This window comes from Chaetodon auriga, chromosome 23, assembly GCF_051107435.1.
Source record: "Chaetodon auriga isolate fChaAug3 chromosome 23, fChaAug3.hap1, whole genome shotgun sequence".
Taxonomy (NCBI): domain Eukaryota; kingdom Metazoa; phylum Chordata; class Actinopteri; order Chaetodontiformes; family Chaetodontidae; genus Chaetodon; species Chaetodon auriga.
In genome coordinates, this window is record NC_135096.1 from 8,119,226 (window position 1) to 8,142,710 (window position 23,485).

The 23,485-nt window shown below is 45.1% G+C and overlaps 1 protein-coding gene across 10 annotated transcripts in view; it reads left to right on the top strand.

Moving 5' to 3' along the window:
- tns1a (tensin 1a) overlaps positions 1-20,576 on the top strand; it is an 80,875-nt gene extending 60,299 nt beyond the window's left edge. For 4 of the 10 annotated variants that reach the window (XM_076724081.1, XM_076724080.1, XM_076724089.1 and 1 more), the window contains 17 exons: positions 6,970-8,655; positions 10,378-10,541; positions 10,792-10,936; positions 14,491-14,565; positions 15,003-15,023; positions 15,347-15,428; positions 15,696-16,267; positions 16,360-16,446; positions 16,581-16,709; positions 16,813-16,908; positions 16,996-17,073; positions 17,229-17,300; positions 17,642-17,668; positions 18,015-18,183; positions 18,522-18,590; positions 18,672-18,701; positions 18,828-20,576. In XM_076724081.1, coding sequence (XP_076580196.1) covers positions 6,970-8,655; positions 10,378-10,541; positions 10,792-10,936; positions 14,491-14,565; positions 15,003-15,023; positions 15,347-15,428; positions 15,696-16,267; positions 16,360-16,446; positions 16,581-16,709; positions 16,813-16,908; positions 16,996-17,073; positions 17,229-17,300; positions 17,642-17,668; positions 18,015-18,183; positions 18,522-18,590; positions 18,672-18,701; positions 18,828-18,957 — 3,632 coding nt within the window. In that variant the 3' untranslated portion in view covers positions 18,958-20,576. The remainder of the gene's footprint in view (positions 1-6,969; positions 8,656-10,377; positions 10,542-10,791; positions 10,937-14,490; positions 14,566-15,002; positions 15,024-15,346; positions 15,429-15,695; positions 16,268-16,359; positions 16,447-16,580; positions 16,710-16,812; positions 16,909-16,995; positions 17,074-17,228; positions 17,301-17,641; positions 17,669-18,014; positions 18,184-18,521; positions 18,591-18,671; positions 18,702-18,827) is intronic. The other 6 variants (XM_076724085.1, XM_076724084.1, XM_076724082.1 and 3 more) reach the window with 4 other exon arrangements.
- Positions 20,577-23,485: the final 2,909 nt, after the last annotated feature.

The following is a 23,485-nucleotide window of genomic DNA, read 5'->3' on the forward strand; positions in this document are numbered from 1 at the left end:
CAAAATCTCAAGGTCAAGCTGAAGATCAGATCTGACGGTTCCTCTCTCGCAAAGAGGAAAAGAGTCGACATGAATCAGACGCGGAGTGGAGCTGGTTGTCAGTCAGATCCCCAGACAGACAGACAGATAGCTCTTTATGACAGTCACTCGGATGACAGACAGGCGGATGGATGACATCATCCTGAAAGCAATCTTGAAGACAGACACTGATACAGTCACGTCACGTTACCTCAAAGTGTGACAGCTGGACACCGGGTGATGGATGGACTGAGAGGCAGACACTGCAAATATAAAACCGCGACAGTTTTCCTTGTGCCAGTCACTGATACACCAACCATGACACCTTTTTCGCTGATGGACTGTCACATCATCCCTTATGAGGACGTCTCTGCTCCTCGTACATGCTCTCCTGCAAAAGATGTCCAACCTGAGTACCTTCTGTCTTGGAACAAGCTTGTGAAAAGGCAAATCTCGAACCTAAAATCAGTTCTTTCAGTCTCGGATTTTTAGACCAAGGGCCAGAATGCATGGCTTAAATGAGAGTGTTTGTGCAGCGTCTCACACAGCACCACAGGTCTTTAAGACAAGCCAGTCAGTTGTCAGTCAAACCCAGTCGCACACTACTGGCATTCAGACTGGCCGTCGTCACGGTGAAATCATTGACGGCGAATGTCACATCCTGCTGTGAGATACCCAGTGACCTGCTGACAGCGCCATGCCTGCTGCTGTGTGTCAGGGTGTATAATTGTACATGCAAGAGTCGCCAGCGGACTCAAAAATGTTGTGCCGCATGATGAAAGGGGCAGCTTAGATCCTCAAAATACAAAGCTACAACAAGGTACTTTGGTCACACTGAAAAAAGATCAATCCTAAGATACTTGAGTGACCTAATTAGACTTGTTTGCATAACTTAAGTTTGGGCTTGTCTTTAAGGAGCTTTGGAGAACAAGTGGTTCTTTTCATTTTTATCCTCCTGGCCCTCTTTTGCCGTCTGTGCTTTATTTTTCCCAACCTCCCAGTTTTACTGCTCTGCACACCCAGTTTCCTCCTGCCCCAACGACCTTCTCCTACCTCCTAAGAGACCTTTCCAGCACAGGTCAACCCTCTCACTCTAAATAGCTCTTACTGTAGTTGTCTGTATGCATGTGTGTGCATATATGCATTTCTACACATACGTGAAATCATACACCATATCCAATAAACTATCACTTCTCAGCCACTTCTGTTGTGGCCCACCATGAGACCGTTTAGTTTTTTCCAAGGTGTGGCCCTCTTTATAAGGTCATTGTGGCCCCTATAAGAGTGTCGAGCCCATCTTTAAGTTTCCACCAGCCCTGGAAACTTCTGAAGAAGCTCATAAGAGAATCCAAAGAAAGAATCCACCAAAAAAAAAAACTTGAAGAATAGCTGGTGGTGATGCTCGACTAATGATGCAAATTGTGTGGGTTTTTCTTTTTCTTTTTTCAGCTAAAAGCAGTTTAAGATCAATCGGTACCAGTTCCATAAAGTCGACTTGTAGACTTGTTGACTTGTTTGATATTGCCGAGAATTAAGAACTTACTATAAAAATGGTGTCATCTGCATAAAGATTGCGTTTAGAAGGCTGTAGAGATGGAAAATATGAATATACAAGGGAAACAAAAGTGGTCCTAAAACACAGCCCTGAGCCCTACACACAGTTTTATACACCAAGAACCCTGGGAGTAATTTATGAAGCATGTGTGCATGAAACACGTTCAGCGACAGTGTCCAGCATGTTCTCACTGCTTTGAAGGTGTGTTAACAAACGTGTCGTCTCAGTCTGTCTGTTAATCTCTTATGTACTAACTATGTATATAATCCACAGCCCTGCTGGTGCATTTGATACAGCAATAACAGTAGCTGTAGCACATTGTCTATTTATAATAAACCATTGGCCACAGGTGTTTAAATGGCTTTTTAATGGCCTCCAAGGCTGCGATGTGGCAATGAAACACTCAAGTGAACACTTAAGAGGATACAGCCAAGAGGCAGGTGCTCTGTGTGTGTGTGTGTGTGTGTGTGTGTGTGTGTGTGCAGCGCTGTATGAGCAATGCCTCTGGCACTTCCACAAGAGTGGAGAGCACCTGTCACATGAAAGAATATGGAGAATGGACAGGTGTGTGTGTGTGTGTGTGTGTGTGTGTGTGCGTGTGTGTGTGTGCGTGTGTGTGTGTGTGTGTGTGTGTGTGTGTGTGTGTGTGTGTGTGACTAATATTAGTCCTGAATTGAAATAGACAGTTTAGATATTACATTTAATGAGCATTTTGTTTCATCTGTACTGTAACTTTTAAGTCCAAAATGTTTTTTTTCTTAGTCCTTAGATGTACAAATTCTTCTTGGGCCTGAGCTGGATTTGACTGAATATGCAAATGAGTAATGGTAAATGTGGCTTTGTCCTTTGAAGCAGAGAGAATGGCACTTTACACTCGTTTACTGCACTCGGAAACAAGTTGTTAGCTATTCGTGTTAGCCAAACCTCAGTGACTCAGCCGATCTAATTTGAGGTCTGCTGCAGCTATTTGTTGACACCAGAAGAAAGCTATTTGTTCTGTTCAGCTGCTTGTTTGTGCCATTCAGAATCACGGTCGCTGGATTTAATGCCAGGCTGGGCAGCGCAGTAAGGTGGCGCAGGGTCATTAAATGGTTTTGGTCTGTCATACTTGGACTATACCTGGATCGCTGTGTTCGTATTTCAGTGCAAAGTCAAATGTCGGACACGTCTCAGATTATTCCTCTCACATATTACCCTCGTACACATCAGATCTTATTGTTCATTCAGCCTTCCACTTCAGCTTTGAGATGGGTTTTAAATAGAGCTGCAAGTTACTTAGCTCCTGGAGGAAGAAACAGCAGTGTGTGTCAAAAGGACCAATCGCTGCGGTTTTGCATGTTTCAGGTTATAAAATACAATTTGTGCTAAATTAAATTTACTGCTGATCTTTTTGAAAGCCATAACTTGTTGGAGCGATTTCCTCCTTCCCGGCAGCAATTACACCATTACACCATAATAGCCTTATAATATTACAGTCTTGCTAAGACTTTGATGATGAGTGTATGTGTTCAAGGGAGCTCTGACATCCAGGACTCGACAGTCTGATGCTGAACAGCAGCTTCTGTAGTACAAGAAACATCCAAATGCACTCTCCCCATCTGCTGGGTCTTACATGTTTGCATTGTATTGCATTTGGCATAGCTTATGGTTGGTGTTCGGTATCCAACTTTCACAACTGCAACAGCATTCGACAATAATGTAACACAGTAATTTAATATGGAAGTACAGATAGTAATGTAAGTATAGGCTATTTATTCTCTATTTTTATTGCAGTATGTCAAATAAAATGATCCCTCTTTGACACCTGAAGCATCATGTTTGGTTAGTTTTTATTGCCTTCAGCATTTTAGCACTCATCTCTGTGGTGCCTCGTGTGCAAGATTAACAGAAATAGCTCAAGGGCAGTTCAGCGGGTCAGGTTGTTGCGGACAAGCTGCTCATCCCTTGGTCATCTGAGTTGAAGGGCGCGCTCTTTTAACGCGCACAACCCGCTATCTTATATGAACAAAATACATGTCTATATGGAGTTATAGTGAAGCATACAAGTGCATGGTTCTCCCAGCTCGTTCTCATGCCATGAGTGTGGGGCAAATGTTAAGGTGGTGACCTTGCAGTGCACGTTCAGTGAATTCCTGTCGTGCTCAACGTTGTTTGGCACTTCCGTTCTTTGCTAAGTCAAGAAGATTACACCAAACTCGCTGCCTCTTCTCCCTCTGTTGGTCAGTGAGAGAAAATAGCGCGGGAGGTGTTAAGGGAGGTGAGACTCACTCCAGAAACATTCACACTTTGACCTGTGAGTTAGTCACTCCTGCGATGCTTCTGTCTCCACTTCATCCTGTTGGCATCCGTTTACCAAAGCCTTGAAAAATGTTTTCACATACAGGGAGCAGTTAAATGTGTCATTAAATTGATAGATTTTGTTTCTAAAATATACAGAATCTTCTGTTGGATTTGGAATATCAACTTCACTTGGTGTTTGTGGGACTGTTACTGTAGGCTGGTGATTCAGTGGAAACTTTATAGGCAAAATCCCCAACAACAAACATCAAATTGAGACACAAAATCAAAAATAAATCAAAATGTTTCCTGGTAGTACAATTATAATTTTCATACCGCAGCAGCTTTTTGGGACTCTTACACATAAAACTGTTGTGTTTCGGTTCTCTCTTGCTTTCTTTCCTCTATGAGCCATGACATGTCAAATAACAGTGTCTTCTCCTCTGATTTAACCTCGGGATGGGGTTAACCAGCAGCTGGAAAAAGTGTCACCCCGGCAAACCTGAGTCATTTTCGCCACAGAGCACTGAAAGATCGTCTTTTATGAACTAGAACAAGGGCATTCCCTGTTTTGCTAAAGGTCAGGGCCAAAGAGAGAGAGACAAAGACAGATGGAGCTCAGCTGGTGGGAAACATAAACCACAGCTCTATGAAAAGTCTTCAAATGCAGTAGATTACCTACATCCAAGGCCTTAAAGGAATAATAAAATCCAGTTATTGACGATTTCTGTCATGCAGTGAAAGCTTTTTCTGCAAAAAGGTTGAACTTTGCCTTGTAAGACCTGCAAATACTGAAGGAAAGGGGCGGGTGACCCTGAGTGAGGGGATCCCCTCTGATGACATCACCAGGCAGGGTTGCTGCCGCCCCGAGCAGACAGATGGCGTGGGAGTTGTAGTTTATTTGAAACAACGTTGCCTCACAGGCAGCTGGGAGGCGGCGGTGGTGGCGGCGGTAGAGTCCCACCCCTGCTGCCGGGAACAGCCAGGGATCATCCCAGAGTGCCAGCTCACCCCTTTCAGCAGCTTCAGTGGTACGGCCCCGCCTCGCTCCAGCAGAGCACATGTTGGGTGATGAGAGAACTTGAATCAGAGAGGACAGGGAGAAGAAACCCAGAGAGCTCAGTCACTGAGAAGCAACCGGAGGACTCTGAATGTATAGACTGAAATGTGGACACCGTGGCTTTTTGATCTCAATCTAACTGGCTGAGGAAATATTTCATCCTTTCTTCGCTGTTTTGGCAGGAATTAAGTAAAAATTCAGAGGGTTGACCTGCAGTACAGGTAAGGAAGATGTTTCCACTGAGTTTGATATGACGGTGCAGAGGTGTGATTTGAAGCATTTTAGAAATGAAACAAAATAGAAGTCACTTATAGTAATAAACAAATCTGAAAATCAGATTTGGAACATGATTTACAAGTTTGTATATATGATTGCTGATGAGAAAGAGAGCTTTTGACAACATTTTGTCTTTTCTCTCAAAATTTTTGGACGAAAGACAAATTCATCCCAGCTCCAAACAAAACCTCGCCGTGTACTCTCATGTTAATCCCCGTGTCATCATTAAAAACAACCACAGGAACAAACTGTGTTTACAACTTCCTCGCCTGCCCAGTCGTCCCCGTTGCTCCTGTGGCCGTGAGCTGTTGTTGACATGGGTTTTGAAATAGCTGCGGTCCGAGTGATCCACCATCTGTCCCCAGGGGTCGCTCAATTTGGAACATCCCACATATGAGCCAGCCACAGTCATGTATATGTGGTGTATCTCTTTGCGAATGTATACTGGATACGGGAAGCCAGCGTTGATGTATTATTTTCTTCTTGTAAGCATAAGTGTCACCAAGGAATTAGCTGTTGCACGTGTGATTGTTGCATTTCATGGAAGCAAGTACAGTGTTTTACAATTTGAAATCGTGCCCTGGCCTATAATTGAAGTACACATTGCATTTCCCACCGTGTGAATTACAGTACTGTGCCTCACCTCGGTTTATGAGTTCATGTGCCATGAATCAGTCATGCTACGTTTTCTTTTTTTTTTAGCATTTTAACTTTTTGGGTATTTTTTTATACAATGGTTACACCATGAATTTGAACACGTGTCCTGAGCTGCCCTACGTGTGTCAAAGAAATGTCAAATGAGTTTTTACACACTTCTGATACTATAAACAGATGGTGATTTTTTTCCCTTTGCTTAATGTTTTTAATTGTTATTGCCAGGAAGGAGCAATAGCTGTCCAAAAGTTTTGTACTTTCCCTTTGGACTTCAAAATGAGGCTTTTGAGAGACTACATGGTATCCAGTGTTACTGTGGAAGTTTACAGACTGTTTTGAACGTTGTCATAGGTAAAGTTTCTCTTAAATCCTTCTTTTGAAACACATCCTAGCCAAAAGAATTTGGTTCAGGCTCTCAGTTGAGGTGAAATAATTTTTCTGCTCATTTGCAACAAACTAAAAAACACCAAGAAAAACAGACCATAAAAATATGCCCACTCATTACATATTTTTATATACATTTTACACGTTAGAAATTTAGTGGAAACATTGACTGTGCAGCATGTAGACAATCAGTGTGACTTTGCCGGCATGATTCAGCAACCAGAAATCAACTTGAGGAAGACAGCTTGTCCTCTCTCAGTCCAGCTCTGGCCTTTCAAACTGGCACTGCTGCTCTTCTCTTTGGCTCACGCAGACCAGCTGTTTCAGTGTGTTGGACAGGACCCACCCTGGTTCACGTCAGACCATGTGGGCCCACACTGACGCAACGTGACAGGAGCTTTAGGCCTGCAAATTGGCTATTAATAGAGCTGGAAGGGGCTGTGTTGCTGGTGGCTGGACTGCATGCTGAACCCCAGGGTCAAAAAAGACGGGTGCAGAGGGGGGTCACTGTGCTTGTGGAGTGAGTGTCCCGTGCAAATGTTACTTGACGATTGAAGCCAATGAAACCTAATGAAACCAGTTTGTGTGTGATTTAAATCACCTCAAGCAGGTTTTTTACTCATCTGTATCATCTATGGCACATGTGGCTTTTTGTCTATGTTTTGCTTTTGTGTATGGTTGGAACTGCATGAAAGCAGGGACCTACTTGAAGGTTTCAATTTATGCTTTTTCGCTTCTCTTTTAGATGTTGTTCACACTCAAGGTCCACTTGATGGAAGCCTATATGCCCGGGTCCGCAAGAAAGACTCCCTGGAGGGAGTTGTCACCATCAATGGCCTCCCAGTCCACCAAAACCCCTTGACCAATACAGAGAACGTGTTACAGCACCCCAATCATCCCCTCCAAACCACTGACCAGACCCTGCCTGTGACAGGCCACGCCTCCCTCCCTGCTGTCGACCACACCCTCTCCGTGAGCAGCGACTCAGGCAACTCTACCGCATCCATCAAGACTGATCGTACTGATGAGCAGAGCCAGTCCGTGCAGAGTGCCGTGAACCACAACAACCCAACAGCGCCCCACCCACCCCTCAGTCCACAGGAGAAAAGGGAGCTCGACCAGCTTCTGAGCGGCCTTGAGGCACCAACTCTTCAGCGACAAGCCTACCTGTCCACGTCCACCAGTCCAGGAGGAGGTGTCCGACACCTGGTCCCAGCGCAGGTGCACGTTAACGGGGGCCACACAAGGCTAGTTGGCGCCCCCTCAACAGAGGAGCGTGAGACAGATATTCTTGACGACGAGCTGCCCAATAGCCAAGAGGGCAACAGTGTGGACAGCTTGGGCACACTGTCATCTCTAGAGGGCCAGGCAACACCAGCTGACCTCTACTACCAGTCACAGACACCCATCAGCAGGCAGAACGACGGGCCCTACCTTGAGAGAGGTGTTCTTGGGGAAAAGTTAATTGAGATGCCTGTGCACGGAGTACGAACTCCCACAGTGATGCAAGAGAGGTCTGTGGACTCTGCATCACCACAGGGGGGATACAACAACTACCAGAATGGAGGAGGGATGTACCGTTCACAGTCTTTTGGGAATCCGCCAGCCAGCAGCCCTGAGACCAACCCTAAACTGATGCCCAGGGCTCCAGAGAGGAGCACCAGTAGCCGCGAGGCTGTACAAAGAGGTCTCAATGCCTGGCACCAGTATAGCCTCCCCGATGATCCGTTTGGCCCCCCTCTTCAGTCAACCCATAGCTTGCCCCACTTTCCCACCTCAGCCTCGCAGCGGGACATTGAGCAGTCCATCGAGGCGCTCAACATGCTCATGCTTGACCTGGACCCGATTAACTCCCACATGTCCAAGTCCCACAGTGCACCTCCTGGGGAGAACAGCCTCAATTCTTCCCAGGTGCCCTTCTCCCAGACCCTTGCAAGACCCTCATACCAAGCAGACTCTGCCATCCACGGTTACAACAACTCCGGGTCTGTAAACAACTCCTTTCATCAGCCCATGCGGTCGACTGGGAGAGTCTCAACATTGCCCAATCAGAGCCCGGTTATGGAGTCTCCCGTGTATTCTCCCCAGAGGTCCAACGCTGGCTACCAACACCAAAACACCACCCCGACACACACCCCAGAGCCATACCTCCACACACGCCATGCAGCCCACCACTACCCCACCGAGCCCTCCTCTAATTTCAACCAGCAGGTGCCAGTGAAGCCTGTGAACTCATACCCAGGCGGTGGGGTTTCCCACTCCCCGGACCTGCAGGGTTCGTCTCCTTATCCAGGCTACAGTGCCTCTTCCTCTCCTCTCCCTGCACTGACCCCCCAGCCCAAGGATACATCTTCCTCATCCTTGCCCAGAGAACAAGATGCAGAGGAGGAGACGCTAAACTTAGAGGGCCTGGTGGCTCACCGCATCGCCGGTAAGGCTTGGAGTTATTGTCTGAAATGAATGAATAACTGAATGAATGAGGGTGGGAACGAGTGAAAAAACTGAGCCAGTCAAGGAGAAAAGGAGTCTTGCCTTCAAATAGTCTACATTCAATGTGTCATTTCATTTAATTTTAACAATGAAATGCATTTTTATTGTTGAACAGGAGATGCACTGAAGATGTGCTTTCGAGGTTCAAGGTTCATTCTAACTTTAGAACAGATATCTGTCAACAAAAGCATGTGCATATTAAAGACATACTGCACCTTATGGGAAACATATTTTCAGTAATTACATGACCTGCAACTCTGGGTTCATGTACTTAATAGAATGACACCCGTTTTTTTTTTGTAAGGCCCTTAAAATTCTTCATAGGCCATGTGTTAGCCTCCACAATGCTGATAAAGCTCACTGGATTGGACACTGGACTGTTTTTAGGGTTTATTTATTGAAGTTTCAACTTCAGCTTCATTAAGCACCACACAGCACATGAGCAGTGCAGCTTTCAGCAGTTTCTGTTACAGATTCATCATGGGGTGCCGCACCAGAGGAATGACCTGTGGTCATAAAATTAGCTCTGCAGCTGAAATAAAGCAGAGCTGGTGAGAGTGGAGAAGGGATGAGAGTAAGAATAGCCAAGCGTTCAGAGGCTCCAGCTTCCATGCATTGTCTGCATTCATATTTACCTTTTTGTGAAACCATGTGGCAGCTCCCAGGCGCCTCCCAGTGGAACAAAGTTGTAAATTCCTCTAGTTTTTCACCATTTTTAAACATTATGTAACCATCAGCCCTATAATATTTTCAGTAATTTCACCTTGTTGAACCTAATTGGACTATGAACAAGATTCATCTCATTTGACAAATTTTCTCTTCACCTTCATTAGATCCATTTCCGTTCTGATTTTTTTTCTCCTTTTCTGTTCAATCCATCTCCCTGCTGTATGGACAACCCTTTCCATCATTGCTTCCTCCTCTGCACACCTCTCACCTTCCTCCTCCACCTTTCTCCTCCACCTCCTGCCCTCCATCCACCACCCTGACCTCCCTCCCCGGGAACAGAGTACAACGCTCGTATTCGGGGCATCAGTGAAAGCATGACACCGCAACAATCTGACCGCCACCGCTCCTATTCCTTCTCTGGTTTGTCCACTTTCCCTCGCTTTAATTTTCTGACTTGGTTTCATTTTTTCCTGCATTTATAGAAGCTTACGCTGCTTCCCGACCATTTTTCAAATTCTTTTCAGATCTCTTATGATTATTTGCTTCATGACTTCTCATCAATTCCAGTTTCTGCTCTATTTATCATTTTCCACTGCTTTTTTATTCCCCTGATTTCACTACAAACCTCTTCCTCTGTCTCTCTTTCTCTCTCTATCTGGCTGCCTTTCTTGAAAAAAGCAGGTTACCTATGTTACTGTGTCTGGGTTTAGCTGTCAGAAGTAGAGAATAAACCTGCACTCCAGCTAATTAGATGAAAAGGGTCTTAAAGTAGCTGATTCTGTAGGAAAGAAGTTCCTGTTTTTACTTTTCAGTTTCTTCCAAGCATTTTTGCTGCATGTGAAATTTAAAGTGGAAGTTGCTTTTCCACTTTCGATGGTTTACCTTCTCAAAAAAAAAAAAAAAAAAAGCACAGCTTTATATAATGCACAAGCAATATAAAAGTACACCCAGTGAGGTGACAGCTCCACTCTGTGAATATTTTGGGGTGCTTCAGGGGTTCGCTCCAGAGGAATGACCCCGGAAGTGACGCAGGAGACCGGCCGGCGTCGGACCACCAGTGAAGGGCAGTACCAGAGCAGCCACAACAACACATCGACGGTGGACTCACCGGACTTCGCCCACAATCTGGCCCTCAACCCAGGAGGAAGACCCAGAGAGGTCAGCATTCAGTTTTAATGAAACCAGAGTGAACCAAGTGCAGAGTGTACTATTATGAACACTGTGATAGTATGAAAGGGGCAATTTAATTTAGGCCTTGTATGGTGGGAATGTGGGTGAAACCCTTCAGTTAAATCATTGGATGCAGTGACATTTTGATCATGTGTATTGTTCCTTTCTCCCTTTGGTTTGTTTTGATGTCTGAATCATGTGTCTGTGCATGAACCTGCCCCCTCTTCATCTCTTCCAGGGTACCATGCACAGCTACCGCGAGGCGTTTGAGGACGACGACGCAGACGGGTTTGCCAACAGTCCCACCTTCGTAGGCGGTGGTGAGAATTCCCCCCAGACCCCCAGCTTCCCCGTGTCGCCACAGACTCCTTACTTCAACATGTGTAGGTTCACCCTGCCTGCAGACCGGGGGCGCTCTGCCATCCACCAAACACTGACTTTCCACCTAAATTACTCTCTTTTGTCTTTTTATAATCGATTAATTAATAATGATTAATAATGAGAGTGATTTAAATTGTGAAAAGATGGGCAAGAAAACCAAATCTTTTTTATTTTATTCATTCAGTTTATTTTTAATTCAATCACAGTTTAGTTGTACATTTGAAACGAAATGAAATACAGCACAGAAATCATGTTCAGGCCAAAGATATACAAGGAACAACTGCTAAAAACGAAGGAAACTACTTCAGATAAACAGTAAAAAATGAAATTTAAGCTCAACTAAAACAAGTGAACGAAGAAAACAGTGCAGTGGTTAAAATCTCAGTAGCAAATAAAATGGAGTTTCTCCTCACAGTCATGGGCCACCCAGTCTGTTACGCCTACAGCCATGTTGCTTCCTATTGTATTCTGCTCATTCTGTGTCACAATATTCATTTCACTACCATGTAAATGATCAAAGAGGAGCTCCCCTGCCTCTGCTACAACATCAGTAACCAGTGTCGAGGTTGTGCTGTTGCTTCTCTGCATCCCTCCCATCACCTGCAGGGCCGCACACTCCATCTTGACTTCAGGACACTCTGGCTTGCCCTCTTGACCCCAGGCCTCGTAATTGACCGGCTGCCTGTCCACCCACAGCCAGTATCCGGAGAAGAAATGCAAACCGATCCAGACGCGGCCCTCCGTGTCATTTTTCTGTAACTCTTTCTGGATCAGCATCATCTCTGTCTCTGATGCCACGCTGGCCAGGTCGTGGTGATGCTCCCTGCAGTACTCCAGAGCTTCCTCCCAAGTCTTTCTCTCCCTCACCACGACCGCGCTGTAGCAGAGGAAGGGCAGATGAAAGTCCGATGTGGCATCGTACCACGTGTTGTTAAAAAACAGGCCGTAGTTTTCACCTTGCCGGTTGTTGGGCTGACCCTTTGCCCAGAAAAATGTGGACACCTCTCCGCCTCCCGACCACGTCCATTTCTCTCTGTCTGTGAAATTCCTCTTCAGTCCGATCCAGACGTCCCTGTCGTGGCCGGCAAGGCGTTGAAGTTGCTTCATGTCTTGTCTATTACTGACAGGAGCCAGGTCTGTGTGAAACAGCCAGCAGTACCTCTGAGCATTATACCAAGACTCTTCCTCCTCGATGCAAACGTACTTGCTAAAAGTTGCAGACAAGCTCAGCAGGAGCAGGATGCAGGCGAAGGTTTGATGCATCGCTGTCTTGTGTCAAAGAACGACGGAGAGTCCTGCAGCACTCTGAGGTTTTGAAAATGTATATACTGCAGTTTGTGACACTTTGCATAGGGTGGACCCTCTCCTTCACTGAACCGTTCTGTGTTCAGGGGCAAAATGAGAACACACAGCTGCTCACTCCGACTGGATTTCAGACCACAGGATCTGAACCCTTTCCTTAAGTGGATAAATCCGCTTCATTCATAAAAATGATATGTCACCACACCAATATTCCCTCACTTGCGGTCCCATACTTCTGAAAGTTTTGGGAACATACACATACAGAGGTGATGTCCACGCCGCAAACAAATGTTGGATTTGCTTCAGGCAAAACAGCCAAAGTGTTGCATGACTTGACAGCAAACAACAGCACAGAGCAGGTGTGTGCAAATCACGCGTCCGAATGACAATTGGACATCGTTTGTCATCTTGTCATGTTTTTCCTTGGAAAGCAAATAGACAGAGGAAAAATGTGAAGAGGAGTGATCTGCATGACTTTATTCCAAACACGCAGGGGCAATATGTACACTGTGTACTTGAACATCTACTTCTCCTTCTTTGAATTATTTCCCTCCATATACTTTTTTCTTCCTCAAGTTCTTCTTCTCCTCTTTATGTGCACAGCTCATAAGACATACAGAAATATGGACTCCAGATTGTAGGTTAATGATATTGTCATGCGCTTGCAAATGCTGCGGTGCAGCACCATTGTGGATGCAACCAGCCAATGTTCAGATGTAACGTTTTAGCATTTCTGACCGATGTCGCATGATGTCTGGTCTGTTGGATTGTTGTTGCACCAGAGCTTTCTTGTCATGACATTTCCTTCACATCTTGTCTTTATTTTTGAAGCCACACACACACGTAATCAGATATATTCATTCAACCAAACCAATTTCGATTAGACACCCAGCACTGACCCCCTCCTGTCCAGCAGGCTTGTTTGAGAGGTTGTTTTGACTGTGAGGACACTTTTGTAAACCAGCCCTGCCCCCCCCCCCCTCCCGCAGCCAGTCGTGAACACACAGCTGTTGCAGTAAGAATCTGCTCTGTGGTACATATTTTTACCCCCATCACCCCTCTCCCTGCCACCTTAAGTGAGCACGGGGCCTGAATCCCTTTCATGCTGTTGATCTGGATTCTTTTCTAAGTGGAGGATTCATGAAACTGAAGAGTTCATTTCCAAAATGCTGGATGTCCTTCACCTGGAATTTAAACAACCAGTTTATAAAGTATTTTATTATGAGGTGATTCACTGACTTAGAGATGATTCGATTTGCCGCTGACATCAATGAAAAGAAGAGAGAAAGTCAGAAAAGATGGCATCTCAGTTTGGAAATAACTCGGACTGTTGTGCATCTCTTCCACCTCGCATGGCCACATTAATAAGACCCCCCATCTTCAACCTTTATCCACTGTTGTTGACTCACCCGGCCACAATCTAACCAGGACCCGATCATTGTTTTCGTTCCCAGCATGCAATTAATCTTCCGACATATCCATGACAACATACTTGTGTTGTGGATGGATGCTCATTGGCTCACTTTCATCGACTTAATTTAGCCTTGGGTCAAATTCCAGTTTAGTTTTTCAAGCAAGCAGTGTTTTTACTGTATTTTCTCTTTTATTAAGCACCTTTTTTGCACCATTTTGCAGGAATGTTTACGTGAAAACATGCAAAATATCAGCAATGAACCAGGGGAAAAAAAATCATTCTGGCTTGATTCCTTAAGTTTTATGTTTTTGCAAGTCAAGGTACATTTAAAAGTATTTGGGCCCTCTGACCTTGGACTGTTTAAGCCATTGTTGAGACAAAAATATCACTGCAGAGCACAAAGATGAAAAGTCTGCACACTGTTTGGCTCCAAACAAATAGTTTTTTTCTTTTTTAAAGGCAACGTTTCAGCTGTTGTAGATTGAAAAGTTGCTTCTAAAAGAGAATTAAATGATCTATTTGTGTCGTTTTTGTGCATTTAATCAGAGAATGTGTGCTTGCCCCATTGTTCTGCTTGCAAGTCTTGCAATCAAGTCAGTGCTCCAATAAACACGCCTAAGTTGAGCTCTTGAAATAAAAGACTGATTGAACTCAAACATGCAGATCCACCATCTAATGCATTTTCATGTAACATCATACTGATGCTTAAGTCAGACTTTGTGTTTTTTCATGCCTTCCATTGTTTGTTTTGCATCAGTGCATCTCACAGTCCTCTTTGTCTTGGCTCGTTTTGCCGGAGCGTTCCTTTACATCCCTCTTTCTCTCGATGTCTCCGTGTAGCTCGCTCTCCTCCAGGTTTGGCCAAGACTCCTCTGTCAGCGCTGGGACTGAAGCCTCATCAACAGGGTGGATCAGGTCAGTACAAACAAACACAATTCACATTTTAATGGTGATTCAACCATGTTTCGACTTGTTCTCGCTTGCTCCTAAAGTTTTCAAAGACACCAAGTTATTCCACATGTGCAAAATGGTGCAGAATATTTCATACTATCACGCAGATTGGAAATTACTTTAATGGCTCATCCTTAAGAGGTTGAAAAGGTAGTGAATACACAGAGGCTTTGTGCAGGAGTCTCTGCGTCAAGTCTTCCGCAGCACTGTGATTGTTAGTATCTGCTGCCCTCTGCTGCTCAAAACTGTTATTACTCCTTAAAGTGTTTCCACTTGAGCACAAACTCGCACCCTTCAGTTCTCGCTTTGGCACTCAAGTTTGTCCTCCTTGTCTCTTCCTCTTCCACACGTCTCGTCCTCCTCTTCTCCTTCTCTTGCTTTCTTTCTTTTCCCGCTGTCAGACTCTAATGATGGAGAGCAAGGTAAGGGCATCTCTGTGGCACTGCAGTCTCCTGACCTCCACATTTTTTTTTTTTTACATTTGTTTCAATGCAACCAAATGTTTTCTGTTTCAGTTCTGCATCCCAGCTTTCCACAGAATGTTTGCTGTATTAAGAATGACCTTTTTCTGTCCAACGTCAGCATTTGTTTGGGTCCGACGCCTGATAACTGCATCCCATTTGACTCTTGACAAAAAGAGCTCAGACCGACTGTGCGTGTGTGTGTGTGTGTGTGTGTGTGTGTGTATGTGTGTGTGTGTATGTGTGTGTTTTTTCTGTGTGCTTTGATGGTTTGTGACCCACAGATAATCGCAGTTTTGGGGACTCCAGAGCACAAACGTTCAACACTCCTCTTTCCTCCAGCAGTCCCATCCACAGTGCCGATGGGTAAGCAGTAAAATCAACCAATAAACTAATCAATAATAAAATCGCTATTCTATATAGTCTCCCATTTTGCTTATTGGTTGCAATGCTGTTGTTATTATAAGACAGTCAAGGTGTCGACCCTTGACCCCTGAGGTCAGACAGTGTAATGATCAGAGCTGACCAGGGTATAAAGGGAGGAAGAGTCATAGAATTTAAGTATGAAGAACAGAAACAGAATAAGACAAACTCAGTTTTGCAAAGTCTGTTTTTGTTTTCCTTTGCTTGTAGAAGGAGGATTGGTCCTTCAGATGTTGCCCCGCACAGCCCCACCCCCTCCTACCCTCACCGACCTGCCTCCCCCGAGGGCTCCCAGGTCAACATCATGGGGGTCCACACGGTCCCCGGCAGCCCCAACACCCTCCACCGCACAGTGGCCACCAACACGCCACCGAGCCCCGCCCTCCAGAGACGCCTGGGTCAAGCCAGCCCCTCACTGGCCAGACACCAGCCCCCGGTTGGTGCCAACAGAGACGGCGTCCCCTCCAGCCCTCTGATAGCCCGAAATCCTAAGACAGCAGCTGCTGGCGTGCCCCCCAGCCCTCTGATGGGGCGCCGCACAGCGTCAAGCGGCCACAGCACACCTGATGAGCTGGGGGCTGCTTCCCGTCAGGGGAGCGCCCAACCACCCTCCACGCCCGCCTTCCCCGTCTCCCCACAGCTGCCAGAGAAAAGACACATGAGCAGCGGAGACGCCGAGAGGACGGACAACAAGAACCTGACGCCTACACCGGCCAGCGGTGGCAGCACGCCAAACCTGTCTGGCACACACACACTCCCAGACGTCTCAAAGTCCATATATGGTGAGACGCTGAAAGGCGAGAGGATGTTTTAGCCCACAGAAGGTTTGTGTCCTCGACAGTAATCATTTTCCTTGTCTCTGTGGTCCAAACAGATGGTTATCCAGACATTAGGATGAATGTCAAGTTTGTCCAGGACACCTCCAAGTACTGGTACAAGCCAGACATCTCCAGAGAGCAAGGTGAGACTTTCGAACCCGAAACCTTCCTTCTGTTCATCCCCTCTTTGACCTCTCATCCATTTTATTTCATCAGCGACTCTCCTGACCCTCTGCTCATTTCCCTTTCTTCCTCTCCTCCCCTCTTCTTCTCTCAGCCATCAACCTGTTGAAGGACAGGGAGCCCGGGGCGTTCATCATACGGGACAGCCACTCCTTCCGCGGAGCCTACGGTCTGGCCATGAAGGTGGCCTGCCCGCCACCGACCGTGCAACAGAACAAAAAAGGTAAAAAAAAAAAAAAAAAGAAGAAGGAAGGAAAAACAAAAAAAATCAGCCTTTCTTATTGTTATAGTTGCATTTCATTTATCAAAATGTTTCTCTTTTCCAGTTGGTGACATGACTAATGAGCTGGTGAGGCACTTCCTGATTGAGACGAGCGCCAAAGGCGTCCGTCTGAAGGGCTGCCCCAACGAGCCCTACTTCGGTGAGTTTGTCGCTGTGTTTGTCCCGTCGATCAGCTTTTGATGTCAAAGCGATCGGGTTTCACGGAGGGATGGCTTTGTGTTTGCAGGGTGTCTCTCTGCGCTGGTGTACCAGCACTCGATGACTCCGCTGGCTCTACCCTGCAAGCTGATGATCCCCACCAAAGGTCAGCTTCAGCTCTTTGCACACGGTGATGCACATCATACGGCGGAATCCAAAATATCTTTTAATACAAGCGCTTACTGAACCAACGTAACAGAGCGTTCCAGAATTTTATTCTTCATCTTTTGCTTTTCTTGTCTCCTCTGTTGCCACTCACAGACCCAAATGAAGAGGCGCTGGAACTCGCCACACCGACCGATCCAGTTGTTGAGCTTCTGAAGCAGGGAGCAGGTGAGCGAGAGGATGTTAAAATGAGCCTTCACTGCAATTTGAAAGGTTATTTTTTCCACAGGTTTTTGCTTTGTAGAGTCCTACGGTGTCACTTTGCAAATGCAGCTTCCATCATCACTCCACAAAGCATTCAGGAATATACTTTGAATGGGGTTAATGGGACCCTGCTTATGAAGGAGAGAAATCATGGGAATCAGGGCACTGATTCGACAAAAAAAAGACCAATAAACTATATGTATAAGACAGAATAATTGCAATTCTAAGCAAATTCTGTATGTTTCTGATTAAAACCTTTCATTAATGGGTTAATCAGCTCACACATTGTCATCCTTACCTTACAGTCCAGAAGGTTCCTGAGGACGCCCACGGTAAATACTGCGCTGCTCCGCTTCATCGTGCACTTTGACTGAATGTGAATGTGGTGATGCCTGCTCTCACAGCACTCACAGTTATCCCTCCATGTTTATCTGAGAGCAGCTTTAACTGGAAGGACAAAAAGCTCAAGTGCATGCACAGCAAATCGAGAGTCGCAGCCAATGGACTGTTGAAGTGAGAGCGGCAGACTCTTCAGTGCATGAGGATCTTAACGTCACGGCATTCTTTGCTGCACGCTTCTCACTGCAACCTCCATCACCTTCAGTGAAACTGCATGCACACCTGCTTCCTCCAGTGTCTGTCTTTATCTAACAGCGACTCTGCTGTGTTTGCTTCCAGCGTGCAATGTTCTGTACATCAACTCTGTGGACATGGAGTCCCTCACAGGGCCTCAGGCCATTGCCAAGGCGATCACCCAGACTTTGGCGACCAACCCGCTGCCCGCTGCGACCACCGTCCACTTCAAAGTCTCGACACAAGGCATCACGCTCACCGACAGTCAGAGGAAGTGAGTCCCACACATGCACATGTGTCATTTCTCACTTTCTCAACTCTTCTTATCGTGATGATAAAAACCTAAAATTGGAGATTGCAAAAAATGTTCAACTATTAATGACTTTTATGCAGTCAGTGTGGCTGTTTTTAACAATGTTACTTTGGCGACCCCAAGTGGTCATCTTGGAGAAGACACTAAAACTGACAGCGACAGCCTGAGATTCTCAAGAGTGACTGAAAACGGTTAAAAATGCTGCACATGGCGACTTTGATGCAGAACAGCACTAATAACCCCCCCATACACAAAAACACAAACAACCAACGATAACTTCTTCATTTCCCTCGCTGCAGGCTCTTCTTCAGGCGACACTATCCCATCAACACGGTAACCTACTGTGACACTGATCCCCAGGACAGAAAGTAAGAAGCTGTTTCTTGTCGCAGTATCAATAACAGAAAACTAGTTTTGGACAATAGGTGATAAATGTTTTCTTTCTACAGATGGGGCAAAGAAGGAGGTGGCTCAGTGAAGTAAGTTAAATAGGTTCATCATCCAGATCTACAAACACACCTCGCTGTTTGAGTTCTGCTGAATATCAGCGTCAAGCTAAATACAGACTGGCGCTAACTGCGGGGTGTTTGTCTCAATCTCACCAGGCTGTTTGGATTCGTCGCAAGGAAACAAGGAAGCACAACAGACAATGTCAGCCACCTGTTTGCTGAGCTGGACCCAGATCAGCCCGCCTCCGCCATCACCAGCTTCGTCTCCAAAATGATGAAGCGGTGAAACCCCCCAGCGTCCAAACGGCAGTGGCCGTTTTGAAATCTCCCTTCGTCGTTGGTGTCTTTTCCACCAGGACTCGATGATGTCCTTTTTTTTTTTTTCCGTTTCCTGTTGGTTTGTTTCTGTTTCCCTTCTCTCTTTTCTTTCTCTCTGCCTTGCTGGTTTGTCTTGACCTTTGGTCTTTTTTGGGAGAGTCTGTATATGAAGGATTTTGATGTGGATCCAGAGTGGAGCTAGTGGATGTGTGGTGTGGAGCTGTGAACGTGACAAACGCGGAGGCCATTGAAGGGAGAGAATTCACTCACGGGGTAACCTGTGCAAGAGGAAAACGCTCGCTAAAGACTAAAGGAACAATGCTAAGTTCAGTCGGGGAACACGTAAGGACTCGTACGTTTCAGGGTTTTCTGTTGTCGTTTTTGTTGATTGATTTACCAAAGGTAGTTGCAACACAAGTGCAAGAATGACGTAGCTATTAAGCCATTATTATTTCCTCTTTTCAAAAGATAAAGTGTTGAACAAAAAAAAATAACAAAAAAAAAGAAAAGAAATACGGTTTCTTCTTGAACTCGTCTTCAGGAAAAAAGTTGGCCTTGATGGCTTTTAGCAAAACAGTGTCTGAAGACCTTATGCATGTTAGCTTGATCTTTAAGCTTGGTTCTTCTACCTTCCACAAAAGTCATTGTGAAATCCTTACGGTGGTCATTTCCGGGTCTGTTGTGTGTTGGAAAGGGCTCTGCAGTGAAACAACGACTGATCTAAACTGCGCATAGCAGACCAGACTTTTAAAAGAGGAAAAAAAGAAAAAAAAGAAAAAATGCCACGCTAAGGTCACCGCACTTTGTGTCAGTGCAGCCACACTCGCATCACCTCAGCCTCCGGTCCAAGCCTGATCTCTCTCTCTCTCTCAAAACTCGCTTATTGGATTACTTTGAAATCAGCAAGCTCCTGACAGCACGGCAGACAGAGAGAGGAAGACTGTTTGTCCACAAGATGGCGCCCCTCATTCAGGCTTGGACCTTGCCCCCCCCCCCTCCTCCTCTCCCCAGACTCGCCCATCACCAACTGCTTGCAGTAGTGGATCTGTTGATAGACGCTGCCACTGAAACACACTGGAAATCACCAGGGACTGGCCCCATGACCTGGACCTATGCACTGTTCTTTATGCATGTTGTTGTCCAAAAACGCACCCTCCCTCCCTCATAGCTACATTCAACATCACTGAAAACATTCTATGCTTTGTGCTAAAAAGACTTAAAAACCTTTCGACAAGTACATCGAGGTTGTATGACTTGTCAAAGACTGCATGAAATAGACAACGTTTTTTGTACTCTCCTCAGAGTCCTGAAAAGAAGTAGACAACCCATTGTTGAAGTAGTCACATGATGGTGAGATGCTATATTTTTACTTTGTTTTTCTTTATTTTTGGTCCATTTTGAGCCAGGGTTACCTTTCACTGTATCGAGGACAGTCCGGTCTTTGTTTTTGGTTCCACAGTGTCGTCAAAATTTACATTTAGATACCCTTAAGGGCAAAGGAGAAAAAAAAAAAAAAAAAGAGTTTCCACACTGTGCACAAATGCCTGCTTGTTGAACACACGCTCAACCATTCACAATAAGCTAAGGAAAACTGATATTGATATAAATGTACATAGATATACTACTTTGAAAGGTGACATAGCGAAAAAGTATTTATTTTTGTTGCTTTGGTCCCTCATGATTACTCATATATACATATATTGTACAGTCTAGATAAAGAAGAATACCTACTGGGTTGAGAAAAAAAAAAATATATACTTATTTTGGCTAATGATTTCAAAGTCTGACGATTTTGAAATGTGTTTGAATATATGGTGTACATTACTTTGTACATGTATATGTTTGTTTTTGGCTTGTCATGTTTTTCATTTTTCGCGTTCTCTCAGAACGAGGTAGGGCATGAACGAGATAGAAGCCAAGAGTTGCATGGACAGAAGCATTTGAGAGCGTCCCCGCGCTTGAAACGCCCTCGCTGAGGAAAATGCATCGTAGCCGGTAGATCTTTAGGTAAAGACGTGCCGATTTTTAGAGAAGGGAAGCGCGTGAAGTCCCGCCGCCGACCTCAAATGCAATATGAAAACAGCTGTATGCACCCATGACAGTTCCAATTATAATTTTGCCAAAGATTCAAACACTTCACATCGACACAGACTGGCTGCATGTCGCTTTCTCTGTTCAGCTGCCTCTTAGTTTGCTTTTTTTTTTTTTTTTTTTTTGGTGTATCACACTTCAAACCGCACACGTTTCGCAGCAAAATTAAGAAAGCTCAACCAGCCAGGACACAGATACTTGTCATATCAGTAACATTTGATTTATACAGCAAGACATTCATCCGCAGATGACGAAAGCATGGACTTTTTTTTTTTTTTTTTTTTTTGTTTCTTCTGGTGTCTCCAAAAACGTGAGAGCAGGCCTGCTGTGCCCCGGGTGGAAGTGTGGAAACAAAGCACTTATATTCACAATACCAAAAGAGGAGGGGCATGGATTCCATATGTGTGTCAGTGCTGAAGGTGAATAAGTTCGACGCGCTCGCCGCAATGCTGAAGCTCTTGTCAGACTGCCAAAGGTGTCTTCTCTGGCCCTCTCGAAAAGTCAGTAGTTTATTTATTCTTATTTATTCTTTCGTTGACATGTTGTTTCTTTTTTTTATTAAAAAAAAAAAGGATCTTGTTTCATCGTCGCATTTTCACGCAGTTTCAGCGGCCAGTGTTAGCGAATGGAGGAATGTACGGTGGCGCTTTATTGGAAGCAAAGAGGTACAGTGCACTTAAACCGACTACTGATGAGCTTTGGGCCATTTTCAGTCATTTGGTAAAGTCAAAAAGAAATTCTCCCAGTTAAAATATCTGCATTGTACCTGTTGGCTTTGAGTCAAGAGTTACCTTGTTTCAGTGAAAAAGAAGTGATTTCTGTGACCCCGATGTACAGATGAGACTTGTATGAATGTGTTACTATGGATGTACAAAAGGGTCTCAGATTTTGTTTGCGCTTATCATTTACATTATATTGTCATGGCTTACCTGTTCCTAAGGAGAAAAAAAAACATTAAAGCAATACAAATCAGTTACATTAAAGCGATGTGGGTGTTGTTTTGGTTTTTGTGACTTGAGCGATCTGGATTCAGCTTGTTTTTGTCTTATTTTGATCATTTCCTTCATCTACACTCTGTTTTCCATTGGTTTGGGCATCAAACATCCGTTCTCCGTTGGCTTCAGGTGTGCGGCTCCTGGCTGAAGTCGCCTCGTCAGGTTTAATGTGTGGCACCTTGGGGAAGTTCATTTATAGAGCTGCTGGCTCTCCAAACGTGAGGAAGGACTTCAGTGAAAGCTCCTCAGATGGAGGCAACGTGGCCAAAGATTAAAGCGAGCTTTTGCTCTCAGTGAAGGAAAGAAAAAAAAAAAAAATCAAAATCAAAACCTTCTTCTCACATGAAACAGAAGTGAAGTGAAGAGTTCAAGGCACATGTGCCCGTTGGTTCACCTGCTGCCCTGCTCACCTTTACCTCCCCCACCATGTTATTTTACTGTCAAAACACTGCCTGTTTTTACTGGGTACCCCCACCCCTCCCCACCCCCCAGGGAAGCCGATTTATCTCTTTATTCCTGTTGATTTGCATTTTGACACATACTGTACTGCATGTTAAATCAAGCTGCAGGTCAGAAGACACAGAATCCACAAGCTGAAGCAGCAGGGATGTTTTTTTTTTTACATGTCGCGGCAGGAAAAGCACAGGTGTAGATAATAAATGACTGAATTCCAGCTATCTGCTGCAGCATTATTCAGCTTTTTTTCTGCTTGTGTTTAGGCACTGAAAGCACTTTGTTGATTTTAGGGAAACAACACGGTCTGTTTTAGTGTAGAAAAAGTCAGCAGCAATCAGGACCTTTCCTTCATCTCAACAAAAAGTGCTGTGCGTCTGCAGCGCGTGACGTCAAACGCGGTGTTTCGTTCGCTCAAACAAACGTTGACTCTGAACATGAGCCAGGCAGCGTTTGTCACCACCGCGGACTTGTGAATGCAGATCGGCTGTATATAACTTCTGGGAGACAGGGGAGGTTTTGTGACTCATGTCTGAATCCAAGTTTCAACTCTCAGAAAATTATGTGTTTTCAACCTGATGTGTGGGCAACCCAACTAATGTATCATTTATTCATTTATTTATTTATTTACTCAGTCCTTTGGCTCTTGTTTCATTTGTTTATCGGCTGTCGTCATCTATTTAATTCCCCGTCGGTGCTGCTCACTAATTTGGTAGTAGGTGACAAAAACGAGCCTCGACCGCAAGCAGAGAGTAAAATAAACTATCACGCGAGGGCAAACAGATTGATAGCAGGTGTGCGTTTGTGGCCGGGGCCACTTGGGGGAAATCCAGCGCTGCAGAGTCATCAAAGCAGCTCTCCAAGCAGTAGCTCAGTGTTTGTTTGCTTCTGTGTTTGTTTCCAAGTTTAGGGGCCCGGGCCCCACCACGCCTGAGACGGACCAGGCATGAGAGACTG